The sequence below is a fragment of the Plodia interpunctella genome, chromosome 13 (genome assembly GCF_027563975.2).
Source record: "Plodia interpunctella isolate USDA-ARS_2022_Savannah chromosome 13, ilPloInte3.2, whole genome shotgun sequence".
NCBI classification, from domain to species: domain Eukaryota; kingdom Metazoa; phylum Arthropoda; class Insecta; order Lepidoptera; family Pyralidae; genus Plodia; species Plodia interpunctella.
The window spans coordinates 5,697,536-5,715,604 of NC_071306.1; the positions used below are offsets into that span (position 1 = coordinate 5,697,536).

The 18,069-nt window shown below is 34.1% G+C and overlaps 1 protein-coding gene across 1 annotated transcript in view; it reads right to left on the reverse strand.

Annotated features, from left to right (window-relative positions):
* Window positions 1-18,069, reverse strand: part of sog (short gastrulation) — a 70,321-nt gene that overhangs the window by 21,010 nt on the left and 31,242 nt on the right. Inside the window, exons 2-3 of the mRNA XM_053753165.2 lie at window positions 11,254-11,357; window positions 9,803-9,938 (exon numbers count right to left, since the gene is read on the reverse strand). Of these exons, the coding sequence (XP_053609140.1) occupies window positions 9,803-9,938; window positions 11,254-11,357 (240 nt within the window). The remainder of the gene's footprint in view (window positions 1-9,802; window positions 9,939-11,253; window positions 11,358-18,069) is intronic.

Genomic DNA, 18,069 nt, shown 5'->3' on the forward strand with positions numbered 1-18,069 from the left:
TTCTACGAGTAAATAGGTAGATATAGGTACCTACTTTTCTGCCAAATTTTCCTACGAATATGCAAGTAAAAGGACTGAAAAAATAACGAATCTTTCTGAAAAAATTCAAGAATATGGGCGGTCAATGCGTACTTTGTTTGAGTGAAACCTGCTGGTAAATTTGTCAGTTTACAAAATTTGAGTTTTTTTCACTGACATTTTCAAGACACTTTTCTTGAAAAAAGAACATTGAAAAAAAAACATAGGCATTTGAAAACCTAGTTCAATTTTCCCTGCTTTTTTCAACGCTACTCTAGTAGAGACAGCATTAATGTAGGTATTGTCGCCGCCAAATTTGCTTAGAGCATAGCAGCGGCGCCAGTCTACTTTCCAAATAGCCTTCAAGTCTCGCCTGTGACCTTTTACGTTTTACGCATAACACACGACGTATATCAAGCTGCACGCTTCGTTTGTGCTAATCGCTTGTTGATTTAGAACAAATCAACGATTTCACAATGGAAAAGTTTAAACTGAGTATGTACAATATGCTCATACGCTTGTATTCATTTCTTAAATTAAAATTAAAATATTATTTTTATTTCGCTGAAATGAATGGTCCATACCTGGTCCATAACAATACACATTATTGAATGATTTGTTATTGTACCATATTTAATTAATTATATGTATAAATGCATAAATTATAATTATAACGAAAGGTGTTCAAATAATTACCGCACAAACCTGTAATTTACCAATTTAACTCAAAGAGTTTTGCATTTCTATTAGCGCTAAAGTCTAATCAAGTTAAGCTTACAATCTGCATAATGGTGTATGTAAATACTGTGTGTAAGGATTAAGTTACGCGATAAAATAAGTAATTTTATCTATGTAGTGACATTTGAAATAACTGACGGTAATTGTCATAATCGTCCCGAAGTTTGTTGTCCTAATAAATTATTAAACAAACGTATGAAAAATATGTTTTCGACATTGGTCTGAATAAGTTGTTTCAGATATTGATTTTTTGAGAGTTCTAAATTACATAATGAAAATATTTCAAAGGTCTTTTTTTCTAAATATGCAATTCGGATGTAGTTACTACTGATCATACTAAATGTTTGTTACATTTTTTATTCTGATTAAAGTATATTAGGAATGCATTTTGACTCCAAATCGTGACGTCATAATACATTACTGCCATACAAGCTCCATATTTTTATTGTTTTTCTAAGTATTTAGTTTTACAAATATCTATTACAATTATTGTGTTCGACGATTACTTTCAGCTCTTTTGCCCTTTGTCATCAAACACCAATATTTTTGAAGTTTGAGCAAATGGTGCCTTTCGTACGAGAAAAATGAACAATTAACGCATTTCTCACGTTTTAATGACACTTTTGATCAATTACGTGTTTTATTATTTTTTAGTTATCATCAAAGTCAAGTCTTAGGAATGCTTTTTGGTCTCCGAAATAGTGATATCACCACGACATCACTGTGATACAAACCTCATATTTACATTTCTTTACATTTACTGGGACGCGCGCATCAAGGGTTCACCTCGCTCATCTTCCTTATTTACAGGGTCTTCGCGTAATTTGCGATGCACTTCGAGTACATTAATGTCCCATAAAAAATGATTTTACTTTTTAAAAAGTATTTTTAAGCAAATCTTGTAATTAACAGGTCTTATTAAAATATCATAAATCTGCACCTGACATTTATAGCATTACCTTTTTAATTACCATAATTACTAAATGCTCTATACGTGGGCATAGCACAAATATTTTGAAATCTTCGCATCACTTTTATGGAAAAATTAATTGACTTAGGTGGCAAAGGTTATGTACATGTAAGTACAAAAGTGTCGATAGTTTCATGCACAAATGCACAAGGTAGTTATTAGATTTTTCATATTTTAAAATACTTACTTAGTAAAAAAAATGTAAGTTCAAAATTATTTCAATTATTATTGGTAGGAAAACAATTTTCCTAGCCACGTAATTTAATTTTATTCATTAATTATTAAAATGAAAAGTTTGAAGGATGAGATAGGCAAGTACCTTCTTGCCTGTGACAAAATACCTCAAGCGACAAGAGGACATTAGGAACAAAATCGACAACTTGCGTGTGACACCTCTTGTGTTGCAGGTCTCAGGTGGGGTCAGTAGTATAATAAAAAAAATAAAGCATGTTTTGATTTGTAACCTATCTGATGCACACCAATTTCCTTCAGCTCCCTGATCTGTATACCTTAAATAATGTAATGATTGTGAAAAGTCTTGCCTTGCGGATAGTATCTGAAAATAGCACGAAGAAAGATATACGAACCTTGGTCCTTCAATTTATGATGCGTAAGGATAAGGATGAAATATTGCAGAGTGCTGTCGGTCGGTGGCGATCACACGTAACGAGGTGATAATGCACAGTCCCAGCGTAATTTCAGCTGCTATAGATAACCGCCTGCGGAGCGCAAGGTGAGAAATAAAAACAACTCGTAAGTTAGGGCTACTCTCCTTGCAATATTCTTCACATCTAAAGGCGCGTCTCCACCAAAAACAATTTGCTCGTCATTAAAACGTTGACAGCTCGAAAGTTCTTATTTCTTGAGGTGATTGAATGGCTGAAGCTGAAGTACCTATGATAGGTTTTGATATTTTTTCTCCAAATAGTCTTCCTTAAAAACATTATTTATAAGAAGGATATAATTCGCAAAAGGCATACATTATCTAACATTATGTAATGTGAAATATCTAATTCGCTTTTGGTGGATTTCCACATAAAAAAATATATGAGACCTAGCCTAGTTCTTAAATAAAATACACCATAAGCATATGGTTATAGTTTAACATTTGTTTAATAATGTAAAATAAAAAGCCGTTTTTAAGTTGCAGAAAAAATAATAATTCTACTATTATACCACCCTAGTCGAGTAAAAATCATCAGAGAACGCAGATATTATTTAATAAAACGCTCGTTATACGTGTCTGTCTACCCTGGTGTGAATTGTGGTTATGGAATGGGAATATAAATATGTCAAAAATTGTTTTATTTTAATGACAGAGTGGACAACCCTACGAGCACTCAGCCACGTTACCATTTGTTCACATTAACCCGTATATTTGTGGCGCCATCGACGCAAATTAAGGAGAGAACACATGTAGGTACGAATTTTCTATTCAGTGTTTCTTAACTTATTACAAAAATATTTTATGGAAATATAATTTACTGAATATATACTCGTAGCAAACATACCTATATTAAAACAAAACTTAAACCAAATGATCAAACGTACAAATTTTAATATATCTTACTTATAAGACAATACTAATTTGGTAACTAAATTAATTCGATTTGAATGCCAGTAAAACAACTAAAGATAAACAGCTCACAAAAAACTTTTTATTTTCAACACATTACAGATTTTTACATTACAAACTAAGTTTTGTGAAACTGCTATTAAAGCTTATATCGAACTGTATATATTACGTTATAGTAGTCTCTTTATTTTGTGTACAAGTAACAAGCACGTTTACACTGTCTTCAAAACACACGATTCGGTTGCAGATAACATAATTATCAGTAAATTAATTAAAGTGATTACTATTGACCTTTTACATCACTTTACTTTTTAGCGATATTGGAAAATAGCAGATTTTCAAAGTACGTGCTCTCATATCGCTTGAGCAATTAGTTTACAATTGTCGGAGTCATAAGCCATTATAAATTATATAACGTAAATTGTTTATACGAATAAATTAAATGTTATCAGCAACAACAATCTGCGATGGTGTTACTAGTTATTGTGCGCGAATTTAAATTATGTTCATTTTATGTGATTTTCTTTTAGGTAAGTGTATATAATACGGGAGGACGACGATATTGGATGTGTTAAAAAAGTCGTATGTCACACACCAATGTAATGTTTATTTTTATCATATTTTACTATAATAAAATACATGATTAGGGTTTAAGAAACATTATGGTAATAAACCTTTAGAGGCTAGGCTGGGACCGGGCCCCAATCTTGCTTAGCGTTAATGACATTTGGTATGACCTGATAAAATTACACTGAGCACTTTTATCCCGAAATTTCCATGAGCATGGGACCTTTAGTTATGAGGTTCGGGCTTAGGTAGTTGATATGAAGAATCTTTGTCCGACCTTTTTATATTGAAGTTAGTGCCGTAATTTTGTTATAAAATAAGAAAATACCATTTAATTATTTTCTATTTGTGAAACAAACAGACTGTCATATCAGCGTGTTGGTGTCCTCGGCCGGCGCCGGCGCCTGCGCCGCGACGCCGCCGCTGTTTGTTCATCTGTTCTCTATTTACGCAAGTAGGTACAGGCGAAAGCACATCAACCTGGCTAAATTCATTGTAAATTCGCCACTCTTACAGCAGGATATAACCTCGCCGTTGTTATAGGATAACTTGATATGCTGCTGCCGGTACAGTTCGAACTTTGAATTATGGAAATCATCTATTGACACTATGTGTTTGGCATTGTCTAGGTTCTATTGTAATAAAATTACAATGCATAAATAATATTGCTTTTGGAAAAGTACGTTATTTTACTTATATGTACACTAGCGGCCTGTCCCTGCTTCGCTCGGGTGAAAACATAATAAATTGTAGCCCTAAACCTTCCTCACACTATCTATTGGTTGTAACCGTATAAAAATCCGTGCAGTAGTTTTTGAGTTTATCGCGAACAGACAGACAGATGCAGTAGAGGACTTTATTTTATAATAATGTAAGGATAAGAATATATTAGAAGAAAATGTGTGTATTTTAGCAAATCATATAGGTACCTATTATGTTAATTCTAAACAAACATGGATTGGTTAGGTCATTGGGCATGATACATTTAGGATTTTAAATATTTCAAATATAGACAAATAGACAAGGAAAGTTTTACAAAATCCATAAACATACTGAATTCACTTTAAAGTATCAGTTGGTATAATAATTGAGTATATGATTTCAATAAATTAAATAGGTACTTCATAATATTAGGAAAACTGAAAATATTGTACAAGTACGTCGAGTGTATCGAGTGATCTACACAGAAAATGGCCACAAAATGTAACCTCAAGTAGATTGCAATGGAACAATGCATACTCTATTTATATCGAATGATTACTACACAAAACATTGCTGCCCACAATGAGTGATCTTAAAAGTATCCTTACATAGATTGCAATGCAATAATGCATACTCTATTTATGTCAAAAGATTAATGTTTAAGGTAAATCAGAATGGGCCGTGCGGCGCCCGGGCATGCCGCACGGTCACGCCAAGTCACGCACCGTTTGCACCACAAACCACGCTATTTGTGCTATTACTCACGATAGGCTTGCATACTAACCGCATTCACCTAACACTCCCTCATTAGCCGACATTAAAATAATAAGTACACTTGCGTTGAATATTCGCCCTATATAAAGTCTGAACTATAATGTTACGTAGGCCAGAATATAAGTTGTTCAGTTCAGGTATTTTATTGAAAAATTAAATGTAGTTATGGAAAAGAGTAGTAAGTAGTAAAATTGTATGTAGTTATAATATACCTGAAAAGCCGTAGTGTATACAGGCAAATTAATAAATAAAAAACGCAAAAGGGTGTGTCTTAATAAATTTAGAATATACTATGGACGCGAAGCGTTATATGATTTTGATGCTGTTATATGAAATTAAAAGTTTTTGAGATTTGTGATTAGAGAGTTCATAAATGGTAAAGCATGATAATAGAGCTTTACTAGTCGTATTTACTTGAACAATGTCCAACATTATACTTGACAAGATGTTATAGGGACTAGAACATGAAAAATAATTTTCAAATTTGTAGTATAAAAAAAATATTTTTTATTATTTTTAAGTGTCGTATGAGATTTGTCACAAAATGAAATGGGGCTGGAGCATAGATAAAAGAAAAATATGACTGGAGGGAATGCATTGAGAAGAGAACGAGGGAAATTTTACGCGAATAAAATGTCGATTGTACGCGCATCGGCGTGCACGAAACACATTCCTGGGAGGCACAAGCAACACACTGAATTAGACACACTAGTGATTGACTGAGCCGCTGGGCACTGCGAGCCTGATGGACCGAGAGTAACCTGACTAAAGTTACTGACTAGGATGGAATCGTTAAAAAAGAATTTCAAGTTATTTGGGTTTTAAATAATAATAAGGGGAGTTACCTTGTAACTGCACACTATTACGTATAATTGTTCCATACATAAATCGCTTAGCCAAATTGAATGACAGAAGCTCAGTAACAAGAAATATACGGTGTACACAGGCCAAAAGGCTGAAATAACGATGGTAATTGGAAGATTAAAAAACATGGCTAAAGTGTAACCTATCATTCTCATTTTGGGGAGTCAATTTTAAGTAGGCGTAGGAACTTCACATTGTAAATTAAAAGACATTTTAGATTCCCTGCGACCATAAACCAATTTACAGATCGACAGCATGAAAATCATTAAGTATTTTTATTACAACAACACCTGACGGGATTCAATTAAAAAGTATCCATTTTAGTATCTTTAAGATTTATCAAAAGCACGATAAACTATATTATTGCAGCAAATCAAAAATTGTCGAAAGGATGGAACTAAAATAAATTGCAAAGGATTTTCGTGATACCAAATAGCGTGTTAATTTTATTTACTTATTTTATTTATCAACTAATTCTAAACAAATTTGGCATGTTGTTTTAATCTGTAATAATGTAATATTATTTTAAGTTTTTGTCATGTAACCTGTTGGTGTACCTAATAATAATAAATAAATAAATAATTTTGATAAAAATAAGGAACACTCAACAAGGGAAATCCTCAAAAATGACTGCACAGTCATTATTTCTTTAAATTTTTCAGATAAATGAGTTATATTTCTGTCTATTGCATGTTTTGTGGCAATATTCCGGCCGACGGCCAGCTGGAGTTCTCACAAAGGCATCAGTGAATCAGATTTGATGCATTTTATAGTTACGAGGCTGAGATAGAGTTTACTGCCGCGCTCCGACGTGCCTATGCCTCGGGTTTTACACGGCATTAACTTTACTCATTCAATCGTTTTTGATGAATTGATTCGATAGTCTTTATAGATAGGTGAGTTGAAACACAATACTTTATGAAAGTTATTATTATAGTATGAAACAGACTCGGTTTATATAAATTTCAAAACTGCGAATGTTAAAAGTAATATTTATTTCTGTTTTGAAAGCTCGCTGTTTTGACGTTCTCATGTCTCTATCGCGCGGAGTCTTAATTTTTTATAACAGGATGTCACACAGGACAGTTTCTAAAAAGGATATTTACAGAAATCTTTAACCTGTGAAATTCTTTGTGTTCTTTGATTTGAGGTCAATCTATATCCATATTGCCATCCGTACTAATGTTATAAATGTGAAAGTGTGTGTGTTTTTTTGTTTATCTTTCACGTCAAGATTTTTTTATGTTTGAAGGTTTGAATTTGAAGGCAGTGTAGAGAGTGACATAGGCAAGGCGCTTATTTGGGAATAAATGATACACAATCTCAAACTGACCTGAAGAGCATCAAATTACCGCATATGCTTTAAATTATTCAATAAAAAATTCTGGAGCTTTCCCCGCCGTCTGAAGCTGAAGTATGTAACCTGCAGTGCGTTGACATCGTCGATATTTATTCGCAAAAAACTGTATGTTGTAAGTTCGCTAAAAAGGCGAGCAGACGGCGTCGCGGCGGCGGGTCGTCGGCCGCGCCCGGAATAGCCACCACCACATCAGCAGCAGCTATTTGCAGCGGCGCGGGCGCAGGGGGGCAGCGCGTGCCATTTCTGCACCACTCCCGGTGCATCTGAGTAATGCCATTGTAATGTTCTCGATATAGTCCTAATGACTGGACGCGGCAGGCAGACGTGGCGTCGTCGCCAGCGGCGCCCCAAAACTAAGAGGATCACCATCGTAAAATATAATTTGCAATGGAATTGATAACTTTTTTACTATGAACAAAGCACCAATTTCTTGATTAGATTAGGATAGAATGATATATTTTAGGTTCACATTGTTTATTTTATCGAATAGTCCCAAAATCTCATTTGCAAGAAGCTCAAAATCATCAAAGATATAATGAACTGAAAAGGAAACTGTGATCTTGTGGTGAAAAAGGCTGAGGAGAAGCAAAATTTCGTTTATCATATTACCCGAAATTGGTATGGAAACGCCTGCCGTAGTGACGACACACAAGGAAACTTATATTCAGCAGAGGCATAGATTATACAATACTTCAGAGGGTAAGCTGTCGATATGATTCCTCATATGTTCTAGTGATAATCGCATTCGAAATAGCTTGTTCTGTAATTTCTTTCTTCTGTGCATTACTATACTTAATGTATATTGATGAGAGTCGTGGGAGCCGCTACTCGCCGCTCTACCGTCATTTGTCATCGCCAGACCCTGTCACTGCGTATACGCATACTTTCTTACCAGTACATTCCACAATTACCTTTTATAGTCGGCAAATTGTCGATTGGGCAAAAAACACGAACCTACTTAATGGAATGATGGACGATGACGATCAAAAAACTTACTCTTGCAATACGCTGAGACAGGTGATTTAAATGATGCCTATTAGGAATTCATAATCATAAAATTATCAAAGTGTAAAACACTGAAGAAGGATGAGATCCATGACTACATGCAGATTCTACGATGGAATCCAAGATTAAAAACGTTAAGACGAAAAGTTAGTCGTATGAAATGAGTTAAAACTCCTATAATATCTAAAAAAGTAGATATGTAATAAAATTTTATTAATTTATTTTAATTTTTGTTAAACAATTACAATCTTTTAATTCATAAAATAACTATTTTTTTCTCATTTTGATCATACTTTATATTATAGTAGGAGGGGCAGTGTCAAATTATGTGAGCGAAATGAATTAAAAAAATGCATATGAATAATCATGAATTTGCCTAAAGAGTCCAGTTGATTTTACATGTGAGGATAGTTTTACGCGGCATATGGCGGTGATTCACCAACCTGTTGCGTCGGTTTATAATTCAAATATGATCGAGACGACAGAATGACTTATAAATCATCGCTTGCTAATATCATCAAGACACCGAAAAACTTCTATCGCTAAATGGACGTGTTTATTACCTCCTAATAAACCGTTGCCGAAAAGTGTCACACGTCCAGCCGTAAAAGGCATGACATCAGTAGCTTTAGATGAAGTCTTATACAAGTGACATCATTAATTTAGAAAATGAAATATCATGATGAGCATATGATGAATATCACGTTGTCCTGAAATTTGTACTGTGTCGTAAGAGTTAAGTGGTTGGCGGGAAACGAGTCACTTGTCTTCATTACAATCGTATTTGCAATTATCAGGTTTCTGTCCTGAGCACACATAGATCGGTGGCAGCATAATGAAATGCAGAATACGCGATTCAGCTGCAGATCCCGCGTGTCATTAATATTGTCCAAAATACAGAAATAAAATAGAATGCATACGATGTTAATTCCTATAGTTATTTAAATGGCTAACTTCATAATTTTCTTGTTTTCTGGAACAACCCAGTGATTGTAATTTTTAAACAATAGAATCCGTATCATGGACTAATCAATCTCCTATTATTTTTTGTTTCCATTTACCTAGAAAGAATTAAAACCATCAATTCTCTTAGTAAAATTATAATTCAACTTCAGTATTCCTTGAATATGCCTACGAAAAGCAATACCTCTTTAGCGATCGTGTTCATGTCTCTATCACGGGCCTCGTTTAGGTCCATCATGCAAGATGTAGTAGCCTATTTACTTACAGTTAGCGACATCCCCTGGGCACACCTTGCAGCACCTCCCTGGTAAGAGCACTGGTTCATCGCACGAGGGCACCGGACACTCTTTCTTGATATTCCGACAATGGACCTTGGCCACCAATCGCCTCTTCTTTTGCACCTGCGTCACATATTCGCATTAAAAATAAAATTATACCAAATTTTATGAATGAATTTAATTACATGCCCGACTGGTTTGCGGTCGGCGAAGTTTTTATGAATACAGGTTACAACGTGTTGATCTGATAGCCTTTAATTTCGTAACCTATTAAAATTAACACATAATACCACAAAAGAGGTAATGTAATAGGCTAAATGCCCCAACTGACCCTGGCCATATAAGAAGGTATAGCGTGAAAATGTGTTGTGTAGAGTTAAATTGAAATTCAGTGGCAACAATAAATTTTATATTTGTAATTGAAATTATACCAAGATTTAATTCCTGATTTAATGATTTAATCCTGAAATCATAACATTTAAACGAAATAACTGCATAACCGTTATTAAATCTATCCATATGAGGAAGTGGGGGAAGTCATTTTAAATACCTTAGTTTTTCTAGAATATACTTAGTTCAAATTATAAATAAAAATTTTTCTTACTAAAATAATGTTGTATTAAAAACCCGTCTATGAGACGCGAATGAGCAACTGATATCCAAAGAATTCAATATAAAATATAGTTTTTTTTTTTATTAAAGCACATTGTAACGAACGAATGAAGAAATTTACAAAACAAGTACAAGAATAAGGAATTAGTACTTTCAATTTGCTTCAATCAACTAAATGTTCTTTTCATAAATTAGTACAAATGCAAAGATTTTCTTGTCAAACAATGTAAGTAGTCGTACAACATATGTTACATGCTTTATTTATCAATGACGTAAAACAGTTGGCCTTATTAAAATGCAATATTAGACACATTGTTCCAATTAAATGATTATAACAGCAAATGAATTATGTCATATGTGTCGATAAATTATAACAAGCAGCTTTTTTATTGAAAACGTTTGTTCGAGATGATTCAGAATTAGCGACGATTTCACTCTACAAAACCTTTTGAAAAGCGCATTTTGACGCAGTTTTGTATATCCTACTTCCTACTAATATTATAAATGTTTGTGAAGATATATGTTTGTTACTCTTTCACGTAAAATCTACTGAACGGATTGTCACGTACACGGGTAGAATATAACCTGGAGTAACACACAGGGTACTTTTTATTACGAAATCCCTGGGAGCGAAGCCCGGGGCACGGGCTAGTATCTTATAAATTGAACATGTTTGCAGACCGCCTTTTAGCCTCCATCTAGCCTATGGGTAAATGAGTAAAATTTAAATAAGGTAACAAATACTCGAGTCCACTAGACGAAACTTGTAAGGCAAGGCGATTAAAATATATTCTACCACTGAAATCGTATTTTCAAACTTACATACCGGTGCACATTCACATAGGATGCAGTACATGACACCGAATGGTGGACCCAAGTCAGCGTACCACATACTGCCAAGTTCTTTCGGCTGCTTGCCGAATTGACATTCTGAAACAAGAAAATAAATTGACATTACTAATTTATTTATACTAATGAAACTAAATTAGGTAGTAGTTACATTGCAAAGATTGCAAATTGGAAAAAGAAAATTTCCAAATTATTTTCCTGCATATCTATTACATAAAGTATGTAGGAGTACCAAAATAAAAATACATTTTTGGTTTATTTACTTAACTATAATTGTACCGCTATGTAAATAAATTCTCAAATCAAAAACAATGCAATATTCCTTTTCTCAAATTTTGTCAGAAACAATAACAGAAAAAAGAAAAAAACAAGTTTGCGGCCAGCATTGCGTTAAATGAACAATATTTTATAAGATTTATTTAATGAAAAAAATCACGCCGTAATTTTTTTTTCTATAAATATACACGTTTATGATTTATAGAAAAATCAAAGGTTATGGCCAAAATATGTGAAATGCATTAAAATTGTGTGTGTGTGCAAGTGCTCAGTATTAATTACAAGAGTGATTGATTTCATTCAAGTACGAGGTCTTATTATTCAAATTGAAAATGGCGAAGTTATTAATTACGCTTTTCCCTAGCATGTTATTACTAGATTAAGACCTACACGATAGTTATAAAATAGAGAATATACAGAAGTTTTTAAACATACATAATCTATACACTGATCACAATCTTTCCAAGAAAGACACCCCATATCATACACCAGATTAAAAAGTTAGTAAAAATATAAATAGTTCAAAACACGAAATAATCGGTCAAGTGTCAGTTGGATTCGCTTGGCTCCGTCCTTCATTATAAACACCACATAGGTTTTTTCTACATTTTCGTGCGTCTGTGTGTACAACAGATAGTTTGCTACGAAACTACTGAACCGATTGAGTTGAAATACATAGTCTGGAATTTAAAGACGGACAAATTAACCTAAATAAATGAAATTTTATTTTAGGATACACTTTTGTGGTAAAAAAAAGGTTCGCAAAATATGCCTAAAATCAGTCATATAATTTCAAAAGGTTCCGTTTAGTAGGCTCAAGGGCAACGAAGCTATAACAATAGTCCAGAAAACGACTTTTCAATGTCTTTTTTAATTCTTGTCTAGAAATACATATCCTTGTTATTGGTTGTCTCCTTGATCTCTAGAATCTCTTCTGCAGTCTCCATTACGTCGGTATATGATCTCAGTTACGTGACATCCCACTACATGTCGTTATTAAGGCTTCTCTAAATATCAACATTATGACTGTTTAAATTACAAAGTAATGATACATTTTCTGTGTCGAGACAGCCTATTTTATGTTCGCTATAAAGTTTAATTTGATTCAAAGTTATGCCTCGACTTGGGGTTCAAGTTCTAGGGTATTCATCACCATTACTTTGATTTATTCCGATACAAAAACACTGGTATTTATATCAATATTTGTTTATGTATTAGCTGTTGGTAATAGGGTTAAACCAACATTAACTTAACTCTCATATATCCTCACTAACAGCGCAATGTGCACAAAACTTAGTTTAAGCAACTAATTGATAAAAAATCGACATAGACGTAGTCTCACTTTTTTTAAAAGCTGAAACAAATGAAAATAATCTGCAGGTATAACTTGCTAGGATTCATAATATGTATACTGTACAGTAAAGTGTATGAAGCTCTATGCAACGACGACATAATAAGGGCGAATTTGTAATGATTTTGGGTAGGTGGACGTGTTTTTATTTGGGTTGGCTGTACGTTTAAAAGGAATAGTTTTATAAGAAAAAATCAGACACATTTAAACAATAAAAAAGTGACTTTACAAATTGGCCTCCTTAAAATTACACATGTCATTAAGTAAACTGGTAAAATTCCCAACAAAATACTAGTTTTGAGTATCATTTACGTAATTAGAGGTAATGTTCAAAGTTTAATGGGATAGCGTATTAGCACTTCGATAACGACACGTGTATGCTGAAGGGCTAATCTGAGTGTCGATTCTGATAAGTCGTAATCGCGTCTCAATTGTGTTTCAATAGCAGTACTTTCTAAACTACTATTCTTTTACCATTGTGACTCTATATTTAAAAGAAAATGCAATCTCCCTTTACTTCTAATATTAGAAACGATAGTTGCGTCTCGCCTTATGATGTCTTATTTACACTTTATTATCCTACAAATATTATAAACATAGAAAAAGCAAGAGTTGCTGCATTTAGGCATTTACTGCATTTTGAGCACTTATATATTAGAAAATTGTTAAGTCTTTGTCTCATTTCTGGGCTGTGACGCCATAAAGCCCGGGTTTGCTTAAAATTAAAACAAAAAATATAGAAGATTCGGCGATGATTTTATACCCGGCCGCCTGCCTGACGTCAATCCTCATTGAAAATTCAATTAAGTCAACCTATCCCAATATTTTTTTTACCCCCACAAAGAACTCCATGTAAGGTAACTTGTGTACATTAGAGAACAAGTAGAATTTACATACCGCACTCTTCGTCTAAAAATAAAGCCTGCTCGAAAAGTCTTTCTTGAACCCGTCCGTCTGTCTATAACGTTTTAGATACGATTGACACATTAATATTTCAATGATTGTCATTAATGTTTCTGGTTTATTTAGCTAATTTAATATGCATTCAAATTCAAATTATTTTGATAATAAAAAGCGTGTTGATTCAGCTGGCTGGATAAAATAGAATTTGCCATAATCGCCACCTTTGCGCACATTTTCTAAATACATTCGACAACTTTTTTTCTATAAATTTAAAAATATAATTACAAATTTACAAATTAGTCGTACATGTATAAAAATATGTGATACTTTCGTTTGTTTATCTTTATTTTACTGCTTAATATATATGCTACAATAAAATCATTCCGGCTTGTCTGATCGAAAAAACTGAAAATAGGATTCTATTTTTACGTGTCAAAGGAACATAAAAATACTCTTATACAGTCATCAATGAAATTAATAGGCAATTGAAAGCGATCGAACGGACACCGATTAGGTGTCGTAGATAGATTCGCTATCAGATGGCTCAGGTCGATATGGTGGCCCGGTGTCTATAAATAGCCGGCGGTGTTATCTGCTTCTCGTAACTATTTAATTAACCTCACTTCGAGTACTGATAAACAACGCGACATGTTGCGTGAGAACATATTGATATTTATGTCGATACAGCATGTGTATTTATGGGTGTAATCCGCCTTGCAAATATTCGCCTTTATAGGCGCTTGTCACCCATAATAAGGAAGAGGGGTGGCTGCGGCGCCGGCGTCAATCAGGATGCAACAATCAACTTCGGAGCACCACTTGACAGGCTCATTGCATATTGATCGCTTCAGCAATTTCCTTGTGCTGTTCTCCACCATTATTATTTATTTCTCTCTACAGAAATATTCATCGACTCCATAACAGTAAGCAGTGCCAAGAAAGCGTCATCTCTGCCACTCCCGCCCAATCTTTGACTACGAGACCGTTGCCAGATGTGTTCTCAACACCTATTTGACTCGGATATTCTCCGTCCTATAGATTCAAAAAACATTTGAAAATTTTATCTCTGACACGATTTAGGCATATAAAGAGAGATGGGACATCTTATAACCTTCTCTCGTTTTCTTGGAATCATTGGCGGTGCGCCAGAAACTCTTAGCCAGCGAAATGTATTGGCGTAGACCGTCTTACACTTCTTTCACGTTCTGTTTATGGTATTTGTAGCCGATGTTATATTATATTTACAGTTTTTGTATCTGCATCAAAGCGTTCCACATCAAAAATATACCCCCTATGTGTTTTTAATGAGTGACTTGATCTACTTTATATTTTCATCGCTATCTAAATGTTCTATAAATAAAGCGTACATTTAGATTTGTAGTCTTCGAAGCGTTGCGCGCAGGCCCTCGGCCACGTCTCTGTGTCATAGATCACGATAAATATGAGTTATAATATCAACTGGGCAGAGTATACCGGGTGTATGGACAGATTCATTGAAAGACGCTTCAATAAATCTTTAGCATAAAAGGGTTGAAAGAAGCGAACGCCATATTTCAGAGTGCGTGGGTTGAACATAAATTGTGCGCTCGGAATTAGCCATATGCAGTATTAATCAGGATATTTTGACATAGGTCGTGTCTCGTAATGGCTAGTTTATACTCGTTACTTGGGTTGCGTCTCGAGAGCTTCATGAATCGAAGCCAAGGAGATAATCTGTCTGACGTAGTAACCACACCTGATGATTCTTTTGAAGTGTCCGCTGAATACAAAAAGTTGACGGGTGCTCTGCGATGCGGCTTATGTAGTGAGTTGTGACTCAGAGCTGTTGTAGTAGCCATGTGTCTGACTTATTCGCCGCAGGCAGTGGTGTGACGCGTATTAAGCGATTCGGATCAATCATTCTATTTTTTCAATTACACGCCTCTACCTCGCCTCCGCCGCGGCGATGGTATCACACGATTATTATCTTCGGAGAACTGCCAAATAATAAAATGTTTAGTGACATAATTATTATACAAGTCTGCAATGATCCAAGAATATTAATAGAGTTACATAGAAAAGACTAATAAATTTCACGTACTAAAATAGACCATACATATATTTATATTTCATCTTTTCGTAGTAGAAAATATTATGTGAATAATTTTCTATATAGATTTTTATCTAAGATTTGTGTTGTCTTATTGAATGCTCTCGTTTTACTTATACTATAATTCCAATTCGATCTTAATGTAAAATTCTATTTAGATATTAGTTTAGATCACGCACACAGTTTCATCGTTAGAACAAACAAAGATGCTGAAAACCATGAAAAATGGAGACGAAAAAGTTAGTTAAGTTAGTACAACAACAGACCCCATACATTCCGATGTTCTATAGCTGATAATAGAGCCGGCAAAACGCTTAAATGATAATGAGATACAATTGTGCTTCTCTATAAACATATCATTATACTATCCTGATTTTCGGCTAAACCATCGATATTTATATTCTTCAACAGGAGTGCCTAATTTTAATGACTGTGTCAAAACGAATTTAGAGATGATGTAATTTGCCACATCCACAGTTCCTAAATCCTCGCCCCGGCTCAGGTGTGTCAGGCGGAGTATTATGTAAAGCGGTGTCAAGTATCACCGACAGGTGTCTATGCGTCGCTAATAGGCAAATATAATTATTGGCGCGTCAATCCGATCAGCTGAGACGTGTGGCTTTTCTGTAACTAATTGTAAATTTTCATGCCCAAATACTGGATGACACTGGTTTTCTGAACACCTGATAAACCAGATATCAACCCCAAGACATAATGTCCAACGCTGTGTTGCCACTGGATTACGATTATATACATGGATTAAATGTCTATCATTTTCAATTGACAGTTTTTTTTTTCACTTTCAATTGAGGCGTGTAATTAGACAAAGAGGGTTGAAGTCAGGCGGTTGGTTGTAAAACCTCAGCCGAATCTTCAAAGTTTTTAGATATATTTTAGCGGAACTCGGGCTTCAAGACGTCATAGCCGATAATGTAATCGGGAACACGCTTAGATGAGAGATTCTACGTGCAGTTTAACAGTTGTACCTGACTGACATGACGTTCCAAGTCCACGGACGTTCCACAACTAGCGCAAAACTACTTAAAAACAACGAAATATGCAATATTATTAATTTTATGAACATACATACAGAAAACACATACAATATATTTGATGCTCAGCCATAAAACGGCTTATTGCTTAGATAATATCTGTAAGATTTGAGATGTCGCGACAGACAGGCGTCGTTGTCTACTAAATAATAAATTAGTAGATTATTATTACGTTTGTTTTATCAGTAGTTAATTTGCTATAATAAACATTTTTAGTTTGTTTTGTTCGTATGCTACCTGTATGCAGTATACACAGGTCGACTTTTTAGTTTACTAGTGTGTACGCGATTACATGAAGAAGAATTGTGATTTCACATGTTTCTCAATTTTCACACTCATATTTGATTTAGTTGTCGAAACCAGTATCCCACTAAAAACATTTTTATTTTAATCTAACTGGGTTCGCAACTTCGTTTGCAATTTCAAGGGCTTTAAAATAAGTTAAATTACGCAGTGCTGTTCCAACTTTACAAACTCAACGTTTTTCAAATTGGCTTGGTGTTTTTCGGACATAAGATGAAATACATAATCAAAAACTAAAAAAATTATTTATACTCAGACCACGTGTAGATTTGCAACCTACTTGTTAGGCAGTAATGCATTTATTTGCACAACTGATTAATTTATATGCCAGTGACACACGGCTGATTACGACGTCCTAGTTATGCTAAAGTATGCTGTTTCTTTTGCAGTGATTCTACGCAGAACTATTAATAATAGGACCATTATTCGCATACAGTTTAATAGTCGTGTTAATAATTCACTTCTTTACTACATTTATATCCGATGTACATAAACACAATTGGAGTATACTTCAATTCAAAAAACAGCGACAATATACATTTTGCCTTTGGCATATTATATAACGACAAGCGTTTTTTAACTGACGACGAAACCGTATGTAACGTAATATAGACAGAAACCGCGGGCAAAAGCTAGTAGTGAGACAGAGCGACCTAGGAACAAGTTTTAATAAAATTTCACCATTGAAAAAGTAATTTATTTATATAAGTATTAGTTAATTTACGATTTGTAAATGTCATGGGGCGTACATAACCGTTGATGCATTAAAATATATTAATATTTTAAATGTATATGTACTTAATTAAAAACCAATAAAAA